This window comes from Rhopilema esculentum, chromosome 6 (assembly GCF_057945365.1).
Source record: "Rhopilema esculentum isolate cy_ngs chromosome 6, ASM5794536v1, whole genome shotgun sequence".
NCBI classification, from domain to species: domain Eukaryota; kingdom Metazoa; phylum Cnidaria; class Scyphozoa; order Rhizostomeae; family Rhizostomatidae; genus Rhopilema; species Rhopilema esculentum.
In genome coordinates, this window is record NC_142820.1 from 5583774 (window position 1) to 5601123 (window position 17350).

At 36.5% G+C, this 17350-nt stretch overlaps 1 protein-coding gene across 2 annotated transcripts; it reads left to right on the forward strand.

The window, feature by feature from the left end:
• The first annotated feature begins 5820 nt into the window (after positions 1 to 5820).
• On the forward strand, positions 5821 to 17251 carry LOC135686663 (protein Wnt-7b). Of its 2 annotated transcripts, none has more exons than XM_065202943.2 (4): positions 5821 to 6325; positions 11114 to 11358; positions 13068 to 13333; positions 14310 to 17251. In XM_065202943.2, the coding sequence occupies exons 1-4, from the start codon at positions 6222 to 6224 to the stop codon at positions 14790 to 14792; spliced, it is 1098 nt and encodes a 365-aa protein (XP_065059015.1). In that variant the 5' UTR covers positions 5821 to 6221; the 3' UTR covers positions 14793 to 17251. The 2 variants fall into 2 exon arrangements, with proteins under 2 accessions (XP_065059015.1, XP_065059014.1); XM_065202942.2 differs by having other exon boundaries at positions 5823 to 6331.
• Positions 17252 to 17350: the final 99 nt, after the last annotated feature.

Genomic DNA, 17350 nt, shown 5'->3' on the forward strand with positions numbered 1-17350 from the left:
AATCTTTCAAAAGCGAAACTTGCTGAATTTCAACCTAGACAACGTGCACATGGGATTCAGCAAAAGAGAAGCCGATAAAAACAATAGAGAATTAAATTATACGATAAAGTTGAAACATATGGACATTTAGGAGACTTAAAAGAGGATACCAAGGGTCACTTAATAAATGCATTGCCAGTCGGGTGAAATCGGTCAAAGTGGCGATAAGTGAAATAAAACTTTAGTGAATAAGATCATCTTAAACAAAAGCTTAGAAGTCAAAATCATCTTAATAGAAAGCATACTTAACCTGAGATATTATATGGCTGTAAAACTTGGAATAACATACGTAGAGGCCTGCTAATAAAACTTGAAAAAATGCAAAAAGATGCACTAACAATAACAAACGTATTGCCAGTATCAACACCATATCAAGTTTTGCTATATGAATGTGAGCTTGAATCTATGAACTGGAGAAGAAGAAAAAAGAGATCTTTGTGTCTACATAAAATATTTAAAATGAATTATGAAAGATAAAATTGAACAGGCGTATTAGGAACAAACAGAGCAAATATGAAGCATTTTTGGTATGATGAAAAATAATGAAGGATATCCCTATCAGATCAAGAGTTCTGCAAAATATCGAGGAGTGATTTGAAGAATGTTGTGAATAAACAGAAAACTCCTTTGGGTGTGGAGGGTGTGGAGCGTATGATGAATATGTGGAACACTTATGGGAATGTCCAAAATACAAAGATGCTAAGCGGTTAGTAGGTTAGTCTAAATAATAGAAAAACGATAAAATTAGAAAATAAACTGGTCAGCACTGCCGGATTGGTAAGCGTTTATACACTGAAAATCTGCATAAATTCAGACACAGTTTGAAAGACACATTAAATCGAACCTCAAACGACGGTGTTGAGGATAGGGAGCACTTTTTGCTTCACTGCCATTCTAGAGATGCACACAGGAGAGATCTTCTCGGTAGTGTAAGTTCAACGTTGCAAACGTTTGGTTTGCTAAATCTTCCAAACGCTCGATTACTTGAAATGATTCTGTATAGTGATAAAAGGTTTTCCGTGTTGGTTCCATTACAGAAAACGTCAAAGTCAGTAATGTAGCTAGTAATGTGTAACTTTGATTTATCATTGGATGATACATAGAAAACTACGAAGAAAATATGCCGAGCATGGCAAAATGATGACAAACACGCCAAGACGAGTAAACATAATACTTCAACTGTTTTTCTACTTAAAAAGCCGTGTTACATTGGTGGTACTGCATTTCAAGAAGAGTAACTGCTCCGAAATAGAAATGTACAAATTAAATAATTATTCACCAAATTTCGAATAACACAGCCATTTACGCTCGACTCATCTCAGTTGAAAAAGCTTGCATAGTTGAAGAGCCCAAAAAGCAGGGATATAGTTCCCAGAGGAAACATCTGCACAAAATATGACGCATTGAAGCCTGACCTATAGACCATGGGTCAGATATAACATAAGGAATTCTCATTGGGCCTAAATCTAGTGAGAATATGCACAGTTAATAAAAGGTGATTTTGTCCACAAACTCTGCTAGAAAGCACCGAAATTTATGAGTTGCTTGAATAGCGGATGGATTTTATACAATAGTTGACAATAGTACAGAAAAACCCTAAACTTTCGCTATTTCACGTGTGGTCCATATGTTAAAGACATGATTGACTCAAGGATTAACTGCGAGCAAGGTCACAGGAACCCGAAGGCTGCATGTAATTGACATTATCTCAGAGTATTTGCAATTTCACCCAGTCGAGGCAGCAAAAGGGGTTGTCCCCAAGTAAGGTTTCTATAAGTGTAGTGCAAATGCGATACGATTTTTTGTCAAGCATGCGTGCAAGAGCTGGATTTTTTCAACTCGCTTGCTTACATTTCCCTTTAGGATGATTCAACATGGTTAAACAGGGCTAAGGTCGAGGCACGATACAGGGGTGGTATTGGGGGGGGGGGGGGTTACGGGCTAGATCCTTTCCATCTAAGTCAAGTGTTTAGAGTTGTGTTTAAACAAGAAACAATATGAGACAATTGTATTTTAAAATATTATTCATGTTTAAAGACTCGTTCGTATGTACCCTGTAATTTTCTTGTTTCTACGTCACTATAATTTATTCATCGGTTCTTTAAAATGCGTAGCAATTCGCAGAATATGCAGAGTCGTTTCGTTTTTCGCAAAAAAAACAAAAAAATCAAAAAGCACCCAATCTTCAACTTTACCTCATTTCAGGCTTGTTAGGACCTTATTTTCAGGGTTATTCCTACTGGGATGAAATTGGGATGGTACTCCTTAAGCTGTCCAGCGCCTTCTTGTCAAAATCCATTCTAAAGCCATTCACCTCATCAACAACTGCAACCAATTTCCTTGGCTGCAACCTCACAAAGTCTGCCCAGGTCCCCTGAGACTTTTACGAAATCCTTATTCTTTCAAAATCACGAACTCTATTCCAGAACTCATCCTTCTTCCCTAGATTTTGCTTTGAAGACTCTGATAAAATAACCTGTCTTTATTCAAAACTAAACTCAACAAACTTAATCTTACCTCCTGTCTTCCTAATGCTTCCCTCTCTTCCCTTTCTAAAGGCTCCTGGGCTATCCTTAACATCATCGACTTAAAGAAAATGAAAAGACTTTTTTAAAGAGTGTCTTTACGTTTCTTGTAGGACGTACTGCAAAAGAATTCGTTATCGTTTCTTCGCATGGAAGGGGCAAAGATCAGTGTTTTTACCAACTCAAAGCTCAGAAACGCTATCGTGATGGTCGCTATTTCGCTTATGCCCGACACACAGCAGATGCAAATGGCAACACAGCACTTTCTCAATTCATGGTCAATTTGGTGTTTTTCCGTTCTTGGCAGCCGTTCGATAGAAGAATAAATGATTGCCAGACAACAGCCTATTGAGATAGGAAAGAAAATTCTGAATGGCAAAAAAATTTGGTAACTTTTTGTTAATTTATGTTAATCAATTTGAAAAGTATCATTATGTCTAGTAGGGGTTTTTTCATCTCTGTTTCGTCATACAAAAAGATACAGCCACAATTTGCAGGGCCGCAAGAGGTGGGCTCCTCTTTCGGCTTTGCGCTATTTAAGATATTTGCCTATCTTCAACTTAAATCGTTTTATTGAACATGGGGTTCCAGGTCGATTTTTAGGCCTAGGCAACAAGGAATGGTGAACTGTGAATGTTGAGATGCATGCGTAAATGACCTAACCGTTATTTAAGGCAGCAAATAACTTTTAAAAGCCAAGAATGTCAACCTCATTGCAACAAAAGATAACTCAAATTTGATAGCGATTTTCATTAGAGTGTATGTAATCCAACTCATTATGAAGAGGTTTTAAAGTGATCAGTCACTTGTCTAGGGACCAGAGGTGGAACATTCTTTTTTGAGCATAAAACGGCTTGCATTAAACAAAGCTAAATCCAGCTTCATACTGTGAGCTGCGGGGAAGAATGCTGCATCCAAGCTAAGACTTAATGCCAAAACTGTAAGTTAAGACTGCCGAATAAAGCTGTAAGCTGAGGCTACAAGTTTAGGCTTCAAGCTAAAGCTGTAAGCTTAGGCTGCAAGCTAAGACTGGAGGCTAAACTTGTGCGCTAAATCTGCAAGCTATAGCTACAAGCTTAGGCTCCAAGCTAAGGTTGTAAGATAGGGCTACAAGCTTAGGCTGTAAGCTTAGGCTGTAATCTTTATGCATTTAAATTACTGAGCGCTAGAGATCTTGGGTAACATCTATGACTGAGGAAATAGGTATATTTTTGAAAATGGTTTCTTGAATAGGACAAAAAAGTCCAACATCAATTCAACCTCTGGTAGCTTTGGTCACTAACGGACCGCCATCGAACAACAAAACTTATTTCTTCTGTAGTGACTTTTAAAAATTTGGAAATGTTGGAATTGAAATAAATAACATAGAGTATAAGATTTTTTATTTTTGCTTCTTTTCATGAGCTAGAATATTGAAATCCCAAAAATTGATATACACAACATTTAAATACCAGCGTGTTTATCGTAAAATAACGAACTTTTGGTACGTGTTCTCAAGTAAAGCCTGTCTTCCATTCTTCTCGGCACCTCGAAAAAATGAAAATTTTGTGTAAATCAAGAGAAAAAAAGAAAATGGAAAAAAGAAACTTTTTATATTGCAAGAATTGTTAAATCAAATTGCTAACTTAAAATTGATGAAACTAAAAAAGAAACCAGTCCACAATCAACTTTACGTTCTTCGATCATTCAATTCATACGAGAGGAAATGGTAATCGACTTGTGGTACCTAAATCAAGCAATGAAGCAGGAAGAAGGTCGTTTGTTGTACAAGATGCACTTGCCTTCAACATATTACCAGTAGAATTGAGGAAAGAACGCTCTATCTGCAGATTCAAACGAAACTTGACTAATTTTACTTCTTAGTTTTTCTCTCCTACTCTCTATGGACTTTTAGATTTGACTAAATATTATATTTTAACTGATTTCTTGTTTTTTATTATATTTTCTTAAGATTTGTATAACTGTATGTACAGCAGGTCCTTCATTGATAGCAGAAATGTAAGTTTTTTGAAAGAAGCCTGTTAAAATATGATTTAATAATAATAATAATTATGATAGTATCTTATAATATTCCAATTGAGCTCAGCGATGTATAATAAGATAAGACTTTACATTCGTTGCTCTTCCTTTTTTCCACTATTTTAAATCTAATTAATTTCCTATTTGAGGCAGATATTCTAAACAATATTTGGAGTAGAATAGTCACATAACTGAATTGAAGAAAGGACTGAATCACCTTTTTATAAGACTGTTAAATGCTTTTTAAATTCAAAATTTTTATGACTTTCAGGGCAGTTGAAAAAGTGTCGCTTCTTAAGCACGCGTAAATGTTTGTCTTGAACTGGACATTTTTAAAATTTAATTGCTGCCATGCTGATTAGCTTTTCTCTTGAAAAATGTAGAAAAGCTGGATTAACTAGCTTTATAAATCAGTATCTTGAATGAATGAAAAAGTATTAACAAGGATACAAATGCAATAAATGGGAAGTATACTGCGTTTAAATGTTAAATAAAATAGAAAACAAAGTGATTAATTTACTAACGACAATATACTACTCTGCTCTTGAATATCAACGAAGATGGCGTTAATTTTTTCCACAGTCTAGTTTTAAATTATACAAGATAGAATGATTGGACGTAGTTTAAGGTTTTTTTCTAGATGCTGTCTTCTAAGAATATTTGAAGCAAAAATTTATACCAAAATAATAATTGAATTTAAGTGAAATGTGAAATTCAAACGAGTACGTCACCCTGCATCTGTAAACCAAGCTTCCAAGCTATTACTGTTTTCCAGCGGAACTTCTTGCCCTTCCTTTTATTTTTCCTTTAGAAGATTTCATCATCATTAACATAAAGAGATTCTTTATTAAAGAATGCTTGACAAGTCCTACAGCAATAGCAAAGGGTATTATCTAGGAATATAACAGAGGTAAGGCTACAAAAAAGTGGTCCAGACTAGAAGCTATCAATAATTATTTCTTTCGCAAAAGTGCGTTTTTGGGTCAGGCTTCTTTTTACTGTATACACGTTTAGTTAAACTAAGAATCCTCAACAAAAAGAAATATATCTTATTTCTCAGTTTTTTCTTTGTTGAATTTTGCAGAACAGTTTGTAAATCGGAAGCAACATAAATCGTCAATGCATGCGATTTACTTTAGATGATTCATGTCATGACATGTGCTGCCACTAAATTGCCTGACCAGAAACAAAATCTGGTATTATTACAGTTGCCTTCGAATGCACCTCTTTAGGCAATGCTTTGCTGGGTGATTTTACATTGCTTCATCTACACGTCTGTCAGTGCTCTTTCGGTTGGGTTTGAAACTAGATGCGGTTCGCAGTGGTTGTCTGCTTTGTTCATACCGGGTGTGTTAATTTGATCAGGACTTTTCGCCTTGTTTACTGCGATGGAGAAAAAAACGAAGCGGCGATTGGGAATTGTTTTCCATTTTTTGCAATAGGATTGCTATGGCACTTGACTGAAAGGGAAAGCGCAATTGTTTTAGTTTCAATTTGAAATGAGTCTGTCACCGGGAAGAGTGATTGGCCAATTAAAAGCAAATCCAATCACACCAAATGTGGTGTTTCTTTCAAGTGAGCAGTAACTGAAGAGTTACGTGGGAAAGGAATTCACAACGTTTGCTGTTTTCTACGAACATGGACTTTACGTATTTGAAACTGGCTGCAATATTTGTGTACATAAATATTGGGTTGGCAATCAGAGTGCATTATGGCATACATGCAAACAGAGTTGAAACGAGGTATAGGTATGTTCGCATTTAAAAACCGTACTTGCATTATCGAGTACTGATGACTTGTGCTTTGATGCAGCATAAGGCAGATCTATGATTCAGTTACCAAGCGATTTTGACATTTTACCTCTCAAACATCGACATAAGTGTTGCAGATTACCAAAGCCTTCAAATTTACTTTATCAAGAATTCATTTTACCTGGTTTATCCCGAAATATTAAAAGTTTTAAATGATATGCTTTTCAAAGTTTATAGAATCTGTTGGAAAAATTGTAACCTGCATCTAAAATATGCCTTACCTATTTTCAACAAGCTATTGACATTAAGTGAATCTTGCTTAATGTCTGCAATATGCCTGACCTATCTAGCAACAGCCATTTTATGTTTAGCTCCATCACTTTTGAGTACAACTCTCTAAGCAAATATGAACATATGTTGCTGCGACTTTAGATTCTAAGACGATTTTCTAAGACAAAATATAGTTGGGACACGGTTTAAAATTAATGACAAAATATTTATTCGCGTAACTCCCCATTCGAAAAATGTATTTATAAGTTTCATATAGACTAGGTAATAGGTAATACGGAAGAAACTCAACACTCCTAGGAGGATCACCCGTTGTTCGAATGTCGACGTCAATTTTCTTTGCTTTTCTTAGCCATAACATTTTTTTGTATTTCTATCCCCGTATAAACTGCTGTTGTACTTTTCTCTTAAATATAACGCTTTCAGGTTCCATACATTCCTAGATACGCCCTGGTATTTCCTTATTTTTGCGAAAAAATCCCTCGATTCTTTCACCAGATATAATCTGCTTCATGACATGAACTGAGACGACAGATAAGAACATGCTGATATCAGAATGATCTCATCCATTAGTATTAAAAATAAGGACTGATGCAGGATACTATTTACTATTGCCAAAAAAACTTTTTGAAAAAATTGGTGACATAGGAACAAATTTAACGTCGATCTCAAAAATGTGGAAAAGTTTATTCCATCTTTTCTTTGAAATTTTGCTTAAAGTCTTAATGAAACTAGGTGATTCGATTTGACTTTGCAGCAATAGCATAAACAATTATTGTCACATTATTGAAAGCCTTGTAGATTAACACGTATTTTTTAAAGACACAGACACTACAAGATTTTTTGCAATTTATCTTTTATTGCCAATGGCAGGGGTAATCAATTATCAAATTTGTAAAAAATTCATCTCGTTTAGGAAAGAAAAGATTTCGTTGTTTTAGTCAAATTTGCTATGGAAAAATTCTTGTTTCGTACATACAATGCCTGCCAAAAGTACTTGGAACACCCACCAATTTACGCTGCATTTGATATCTTTCATTCCTTTCATGAAAAAAATTTGCTACTTCCGCCCCCTTCCCCCTCAAACAATGTTGATGATTTAGAGAAATATCATAAAAGAAGCGCAAAAGAAAGTGCTTCCTAAAATCCTAATCCGTTTGATAGTAAACCAACATTGTTCCGTGGGGGAGAGGGGGATGATTGGTTTTGACCTTGGAAATTGATGTCAGTGTTCCAAGACTTTTGGCAGGCATTGTAAGACTGTTCACAGACAGCTCCAGGAGCTGTCCATGTAAGTTAAAAATGTATCTGCAGCAAGTCTTTAAGTGTTTAATTTTTCAACTGTTCTCTGAGTTTAACTTAAAACTTTCTAAAACTCTTCGCCGTTCAGTATTTAATTGTTATTAGGCTATTAGTTTGATTAACCTTTTTGCTGCAAATTGTTAACTGGGACTATGAACATTGAACATTTTTGCAGTGGTCGCATCTTTCTCACATTCAAGAAAGAGAGCTATTCTGCCCTGGTGTTTAGTTCCAAAATGCTCAAAACGACGATTCATTTTGGCTGGGTTTAGCAGCATTACGTTTTTCTCTTATTTCTTCTCACGATCTCGGAACACGGTAGACAAGAGATCAGACTAAGGGGCCGGCGCACATAAATTCAAGGACGGTCGTGGGATCACACATTGAAGAGAATTTAATTCAGATTTCCTTCCTGCCTTCCTTCAGCTTAGCCTACCTAGAGTTTCCGACCTTGAGATCACAGCTGGCAATGACCACATGCCTTGGTACTTGCCTAGAATATAAGCAGTTTGTCTCCCATGTCAGCAGTGACCGTTTACTCCGCTACCAGATTAATTCGGTTATGTTTTACGTCTTTCTCCAAACTTCTGTCCAAGCCCATTTTGTTGTAGATACGTTGTAGAGACCTTGAAGAATAATACTACGTTTTACTGTCAATGGCATTGTTTCAATCGGTCACAATTTATTCATTCACAATAAAAGATGATCTATTGATTAAAACATTTTCATTTATCTATTTGCTTATATACAAATTGATGTTTAGAATAGGACGGTTCTATGTTGCAACTCCATGTTACAGGCTTGATGTGATAATTAGGCAACCGTGTAAAGCTCTGTCCACACATATACTGCCTATACAAGGAAACTTTAGAGTTGCACATTTTTCTCAGGAGCACTCTGTTGAAGGAATAATTATTGGTTCTTATAAGTATAAACAAAATGTAAACGATGCGCAGGTACAGATAGCTTGTGCTCTAGACCAGTGGTGTAGCCAGGGTTGGAAGATTGGAGGGGCAAAGATAAGTCCGACAGCAGAGGGTCCGGGCTTACACCCCGGGAAAATTTTTGCTGACCACATTCTTAAGATTTGCAGAAAAAGCAAGTAGATTCTAACTCAATTTAGAAGCAGAATTATACAGTACATTATAAAAGAAAACCAAATTTTCGAGAATAGCACAACCATTATGAGTTCTTGGTTATATAGAATCACAAGAAACCAAAGTCAACTATATAGAATCTTGAAAACAAAATTGTGTTTGTTGAGCGACATTTAATAGCGATGTAATATATAATGTATTAAAAACTTTAATATTGTCTTTTTTCGAGCTATGTCAATTAGACGGACGAAACTGATGACGATAAAGCAAGGTATAAATAGCAATTGCACAACATCTTTAGAAGTAAATGTTACATTTTCTCCAAGTTAGGATTCTTTCTATGTCGTTTGACCATACAATTATAAAATCTAAATTCGAAACTGGTGACATGGTATATTTTTTACTCTGAATTTCTAATGTTCGCTTATTTAAGAGCTTAAACAAGCTCGCCTGCTTTAACACTATCAATTTCGTGTATGTGTGACTCAAAAACGATATAGCGACTATGAAGTTTCACAAAAATTATATTTCCTCTACATCGATCGAATGTCTTTCTATATCTATAATTTCTATATCCAAATAGATCTTTGTTTAATTCGAGTGTCATCTTTATTATCTTTTTGTGTATTATCATTTAAAATTTTGTTTGCTTTTTACTGCTAAAGTTTTCCTGAATTTCTTTGTTCATTAAAGTAAAATTTTAGAACTGCACAGATTTTTCTTTAGAACTGCACAAAAAACTTTTAGAACTGCACAATTTGTGAAAACTGCACGTTAAAAAACCCTGTATCTAGCACTACGAATATGGCAGACGGCAAAAGAGGAATTTTCACTAATTGTTTATTTTTTAATTTTAACTGTGTTCCACTAGATTCACTCAGCTGAACAAGGAAATAAGTTACAAAGTTACTACAATAACAAGCTCTATTTTACAATTAAACCAGAGGCAGAAACATTAGAGAGGTGTGTAGGCACGAAGGGCAGAAAAAATTGCATAAAACTCTAAATTATCTAAATTGCATATCTTGTTATCACAACGGCTTCTTTATCATTAAAATGTGGAACAAACCAAGAAAGAACGGAGGAAACTTTGGAACAAAATGGTACAATATAAAATAAATGAGATGATTTACGGGTCTCCTGGCCATATTCCTGTTGCTCATCGTCATTGCTATCCCATAATGAGCTGTGGCTTAGTCTCGAGTTTCGCTGGTAGGCTTCGTGGTCTTTTGATTAAACTGCCTGAATGGTGTCTGCGATTTTTTCACTGAAAGCGTTTTTGGTCTAATACGATGGAGGTTAGAATTTTCGCGAAAAATTTCAAATTAAAAAGGATATCTTGACAAAGCCGTGAACAATATTTATCAATTTCACTTAATCAATGTGTTCGTATATACTAAAAGAATTATAGCCACACGGACAAACAACGATACCTTTCTTTGATTTTTCTTGGAAAAGAAGATTACAAGTAACAAGAACAAGACTAAATCGGATCACAGAAAAAATGATCCGTAGTAATTAATCTAATGAGCTACGAATAATTGCAAATACTGACAGAAAACAGCCTGTTACTGACGGAAAACAGCCTGTTACTGGCGGAAACCAGCCTGTTACTGACGGAAAACAGCCTGTTACTGACGGAAAACAGCCTGTTACTGACGGAAAACAGCCTGTTACTGACGGAAAACAGCCTGTTACTGACGGAAAACAACCTGTTACTGACGGAAAACAGCTTGTTACTGACGGAAAACAGCCTGTTACTGACGGAAAACAGCCTGTTACTGACGGAAAACAGCCTGTTACTAACGAAAAACAGCCTGTTACTGACGGAAAACAGCCTGTTACTGACGGAAAACAGCCTGTTACTGACGGAAAACAGCCTGTTACTCCAGTGACTGACTTTTCGTGCGAGCAAATTTGATTTTGTATCCATATTGATATCAACCTCTACACAAACTTTTGAATGCTATTATAATCTTGATTATTAGCATCAGGTTGTTGTTAGTCCGTTGAGTTCCATACTACTTAAAGTTTTTTGAATTAATAAATGAGAGAGTCTTCACGCTGCTGAAAGCATTATCTTTGCTTGCAGTGAACTTGGCAGATCGGGATCAAGGCATACCAGGATTGCACACCAAATTTGCAATAGCATAAAGAATTTTGGACCGTTTTTGAAAAAGTTATGCGTCGAGAGAACAGATCTGTACCTAGCAGTCTACCAGGGACTTACACATGGCATTAAGACGTGTCAGCTAGTGTTTGAAAATGAGCGCTGGAATTGCACACCAAAAGGGGATCCAATCAGATCTGGAATACTTGGTTTTGTAATGGCCAGAGGTATGTTTATAAGAGACTTTCAAACATTAAGCGGTTTGTATAACGTCTTCAGATGTATTTCTTCCACCAATAAGTATCATATTGTCATAGATTGTTATAATTCATCTAAGGCAAGAAGGGTGTAACCAGTTTGCTATAAAAAGCTGATTCATGATAATGATGATTAGCAATTTTATTGGTTATCTACCTTACTGCAGACACGAAAACCGTATAATGACTTTGTAGTTATAGCTTGAACGCTTTCACTAGCCCTTTTCTGATATGTAAAGCGTTATTAAAAGTGCTTGATTTATTACCGCTCAAGAACCATTTCGATTTTCGTTTTTACTTAGTTTTCCAGATTTCACGAGTAAACCTAAATTTTTTTGGATAAACAACTATTAAGTAATCTACTTAGAGAACTTAGTAATCTACCCAGTGGCTGTTTTAGGGACTGCGGGGCCCGGAGCCCGAAAAAAATCTGCGGGGCCCTTATTCATTACAATTTCCATCTTTTTTCTTAGGTGTGGGGCCCCTTTTGGCTATCATAAGCGCGAGGCCTTGGGCCATGGCCCCCCTGGACCCTCCTTAAAACCGCCACTGAATCTACCGTCGTTGTTATAAATCTTTATAGCTATTAATTATTATCTATCCAAAAAACTGCTATCTTGCCAAAAAAATCCATTATTAAAAACTTCGGCCTAAGCTATTTATAAGCTAGAAATCATGAATTCTATCTCAAAGGGTATCATTGTAAAGGTCAGATCAAAACAAAATTGTATCTTTGAGCGAATCAAAGTTGAATCATTACTAAATAGGAAGTTATCATCTAATGATGTGCCTACGAGAAAGGAAACAAATACACCCTTACCAATTGATACAGATTGGAAAATAAACAAGGCTTGAGCAAATATAAAACCTCATGTACTTGAAAATCATTTCGGCACAGCAAACCAAGCGCACTTGACCTTGTTTCAATTGCATTTCAAATACTTAAGATAGCAATAGGAATCAAATCTCAGCAATTCGAAGTTTGCACCACGCCTAGGTGACTTATTTTGCAGTTTTTGTAGCGTAAACGTTTTCAGTAAGAATGTCCTGCCTGACCTCAAAACGTCACGATGAAGCGACTGAATTGAAATAGAATTAAAAAAGTCTGTGGTGGCCTTGAAATTCTCGTAACAAAATACCTTGATCCATACCTAATATTGAGAATCATACTTATTAGCCGTCAACCGCAGAAAAATGCCAATAAAATTTCGAATTATTTTTTCAAACCTCAATGAAGTTGCAGCCAGGCCACAATAAGAGATAATCTGAAAAGCAGCTGAACTAACTCAGGCTTTTCAATCGCTACCTCATATTTATATAACATTGTAAAGGCGGTAGAACTATTAAATTGAGACATTGCAAATAGAATTTTGTTACAAGATAAACTATATGACGATACAGACCTTCCTAAATCAACGAAGGTATATCCTTGAACTTGGTACATGGGGTCCTACACCTTAACGATACATTAGTCACCTAATCACTGTGTCGAATGTGTAAGCGTCTCACCTTCATATAGTAACTGCAGCATGGAAATACCCTTTTGCTCCCCTTGGCATCGTCTTTTTAGTGTTGTAAAGCAGATTGAAGTAGCGTAATAATTTACATGTATTGAAAATGACTTTTATATCGTTTGAATGTCTCTAGCTTTTGATATGTAACTTTTCTTTTTTCTGTAGTGTCCAAGGAGGCATCATTCATGTATGCAATGGCATCAGCTGGCATCACACACTGGGTAACCAGGGAATGCTATTTAGGAAAAATTAAGAACTGTGGCTGCAGCAAAAACCCAAGAAAAGAGGCAATAGCCAACGACTTTAAATGGCACTGTGACGTAGATGTTGGTATAGGGATGAAAATATCACGAAGGGTAATGGAGGATGGGCTTCTGAAATGGGACGCCGAAGCACTCATGAACCGACATAATAGTGATCTTGGACGCAGAGTACGTATATTGTTTAGATTCGGCAAATCTCTTCATTCACGTCTCTCGTTAAATGTATTTCATTCGTGCAATAATTGGTGCAGAGGAAATTGATGATCAAATTCTAATTTTGGCTGTATGGTGGTGCATTAGGTTGAAAGCATCCTTTGGATCCCTCCTGACTTGAAGGTTTTCTCTTGACTTTAATCACCACTCACACACTTTGAAGCTGATTTAGGCCTGATTTCCTGCTTCGGCTATTTCGCCAGAACTTCATTTTAAACTTCAATTCGCCCTATCTAATAGTGCTCAACAAGCCGGTAGTTCTTCTAATTTTATCTACATAAATTGTATTCAAAGACTCCCAAACATTTCAAAGCAAAAATCTCACTAGCCTTTGTAAATAAATATTTATAAAGACATGCAACCACTGGCTATCAACATACTTCTACTGCTACTTCAGAAACCTTGTTATCAAATCTATTGCGATCAAAGTAGGCCTAAAGTTGATGAACGAGGTCGATGTGAACCTTGAATTTATTCCAGTTTGAAGGAGGCGCTACAATGCAAAACAATACATCTGCCTAACACTAAGAAGAATTTATCTACAAAAACATAAATCCTTATTCAGCATCTGTATGCAAAGCTGAAACTCAACTTAGACACATCAGTGCCTGGTAGTCTTTGGTTTCTTAGCTCGTGGGGCTCTTCACATCTATAACCGCGCGGAGAGGGTGGAGCGGCGTAACTGAAGCGGTCGTCACTGCCAATAAACGCGTCAAGCCATGCGGGTTTTATAATTACACAAAGGTTGTTGTATTCATTTCATTTTCGATTCAAATCCCCCTTCTATTACATACCCTATCATCGTGCATACGATTTATAACAATAACTTGACTATCTGAGCTGTCGTCTTAGCATAACGTTCTATGATTGAGTTTTAGAATGAAGTAATACATAAATCTAAATTTAATCTGATAACCTTTCTCGAAAACAGGCAGTGAAGAAGCACCTCTCCTTCCAATGCAAATGTTTCGGGCTTTCAGGAGTATGCACTTCAAAGACTTGTCACCGTGCTCTAGTGCCTCGCATTGAAACACTTGGCCTCTGGTTGAAAGAGAAGTATAGAACAGCAGTGCACGTTAAGCCCTCGCGTAGGTCCAGCAGAAGTGGATTTCCAAAGTTTTTGGTGAAACGGAATGGCAAAGGAGCTCTACCAAACGCAGACAGCCTGATTTACCTTGATCTGTCTCCAAATTATTGTGAAAAGGACCCTTCCTCAGGTTCAATCGGCACAAGAGGCCGTTATTGCAACAAAACTTCCTCTGCAGGCAACAGTTGTGCACTTCTGTGCTGTGGAAGGGGGTACGATACCCATATCCAAACAATAAAGCAGAAATGCAATTGCAAATTTAGATGGTGTTGTGAGGTGGAATGCGAAGAGTGCAAAAACACGTGCAAAGTGTACACTTGCAAATAGCCACCCACAGTTACACTAAACTCGCCACAATACTCACAGCAACTTCTGTTAGAGTCTGTACTGAAGTCTCAGGTTAGAAGATAACTCAGGTTTTAGATGGCTTTGACACCTTTACGTTGCTGTTGTCATTTTGCGCCAGAAGCTCGATGAAACTGAAGTATTCCAAACTGTTCCAACAACTTAGTCTAAGCAGTATGGACCTCAAATGTCCATTAATAGGTATCATAGCTTAATAAACCTAGGTCTTATACAAGTAAATAGGTAGAATTTGATCTTGGAGTTTAGTAGAAAAGCCTTTTGACGACACATATCCGATTAACATGATCAGAGGGGGCGATAGGGACGATAATGCAACTTAAAGGTGGGATGCTTCTTGTATCGTGCTTACGCAAATAAATCAAAATTTATCAAATTCTGGCAAGCATTGAAAAATTTTATGCGAACTTTTCGAAACCTATATAATAAAACGATGAGGGAGCCAACTAGGTTTTTCTCGATGATGGAAATCTTTCAAACACTTATTCAAAAGTTTGCTGAACTAATACGTTTATCGAAAGTAGCAAGGACCCGCCACTTTCAATCGTCACGGGTCATTTCTCTTTTACTCACGATAACAGCAAGTATAACCCCATTCAAGTCACTGAACCCTTTAATAGCAGCCCCATGTTGGCGCCCTTCCATTAGACAGTACAAAGATTAGATTAAGGCGAATTAGTTAAAATATACAGAGTTCATAACTTTACAAGATGGTCAAGAAGTGTTGAGCTTTGGTTTGATAAACACCTAAGAACAGCAAAAAACTACTCGCACCTCCTTATTTTGTAATGTTCCTCCTTTATATAGAGACCCCAAATAACAGACAAGGAATCTTAAAATTTTCATTTAAAGCATGAATATCAGTATTAGAGACAGTGATACTTTAGAAGTAAAAAAATACATGGGCTGGTTAAGGAACAGCATGTGTAAAGGAGTTTCGAAACCCTTTTTTAGAAACTTGTCGAGACCACGTCTTCAAGGCCATTGATACATCCTCAATTTGAACTCCAATATCCGCGTAACACGTCATTTTACGTTAAAAGATTAGCTAAGATAAACTAGCTAGCACCTTCGAAATGCTAAGCAAAACCATGAGAGTCTCATTACTTGGAAACATTGCATAAAGTAACAATCTAAAAGCTATGTTTGAGATAAGGTCATAACAGTTTTAGTTCTAAGACAGCACGTTCTTTAAAAGAAATGGTAACCAGAGAATAGCAAAAGATTTGAAAGTTGACAGTAGACTTAAGGCAATGAATGGTAGACGATTCTTGATTTCAAGGAGATCAGATTTGTATGTAATAAAGAAAATAAAACTGCGAAATGTTTTTCTTTGGATGATCTTTGCAACAGCAGAAAGGTTAATCGCTAGACTAACAACAAACAGGCAGGCTCAACGCAAAATTAATCGCTTCGTTTGAAAGTAATTTCAGAGTGGAATAGAACGTGGGAAAAGTGTTCGTGAGAGCTGAAAGAGCTTTCAAAATGGTGGCAAAATACTATATTCACGCAAGGGTAATCTGTGAATGAAAATATTCACTGCCTCCGAAGCCACCAGAGGAGAAAAATGCTTGATTAAGCACGCCTATGTACACAAAGTGAGAAAAACGAAATTTTCTCCCAATTCAATATCTGGCTATCAAATGACTAGAGATAAAATTTGGTTAACATATGTCCATAGTTGGACCTACTGCATTGTACCAGTCAGTAATGTTGAAATGAAACTAAAGATGTCTGCTTTCTATAACAGCCATGTATACTAAGGTCATACACAGGTTATACAGAGCCACGACCATTAACGAATAAGCAGATTTAAATGACAAACTTTCTAAAATGTCGAATTCCGCTCAATTTTGCTTACGGAATTCACGGCTAATACGCATCCCTTCCCCCAAAAGACCAACGAGGAACACAAGACTGTCTAGACAGGCCATTTGGACTGCAAGAGATGCGAAGCTGGCAAATTATCAATGAGCAAAATGTACATGTAGAGTTATGATATATTTTTTTGCTCATGATCTCGCCTTTTTTTCTGAAGTCCACCAAAGGCTTCAAAAATTTGTTGGTTAAGTCATGAAGGCTGAAGGAAGCATTAAGAATAAATATTTTGCTTGATTTTGGAAGCAGATCAATTTGGGATGCAGCGTGTATGCGGCACGCAAGTTATTTCGGAAATGTTGAAAAACATTTAGTATTCCACTGAGAAAGAGTTGAGAAGAGTGCTCCATTGACTTTTACATTTCGGAAGATATTGCCACCTGCCTTCGTTCGGCATATTCCATTTTGACGAAACTGATTGATTTTTTTCGTCTATCTGCTCACATTTGACCTTTTTTCATTTTGTGGGTCAAGGAGACTGTATTCACCACACCCTTGCAACGAAGAACAGACTCCAGTTGATTGACGCGGTTTAGCACCAAGATGGAAAAAATATCATTTTGATCACATAAACACTGTCTATTAAACATGATTTGCACCCAAGAAGTTTGCTAAAAACCGCGTTCTAGCTTTATGAAACTGGC

What these genes read in the sequence shown, in the direction of transcription:
- LOC135686663 (XM_065202942.2), top strand. Translation starts at nt 6,222, where the DNA reads ATGGACTTTACGTATTTGAAACTGGCTGCAATATTTGTGTACATAAAT. An exon ending in AGAGTTGAAACGAGGTATAG is followed by an intron (nt 6,332 to 11,113) that starts GTATGTTCGCAT and finishes CTTTGCTTGCAG; the next exon opens with TGAACTTGGCAGATCGGGAT. An exon ending in ATAGTGATCTTGGACGCAGA is followed by an intron (nt 13,334 to 14,309) that starts GTACGTATATTG and finishes TCTCGAAAACAG; the next exon opens with GCAGTGAAGAAGCACCTCTC.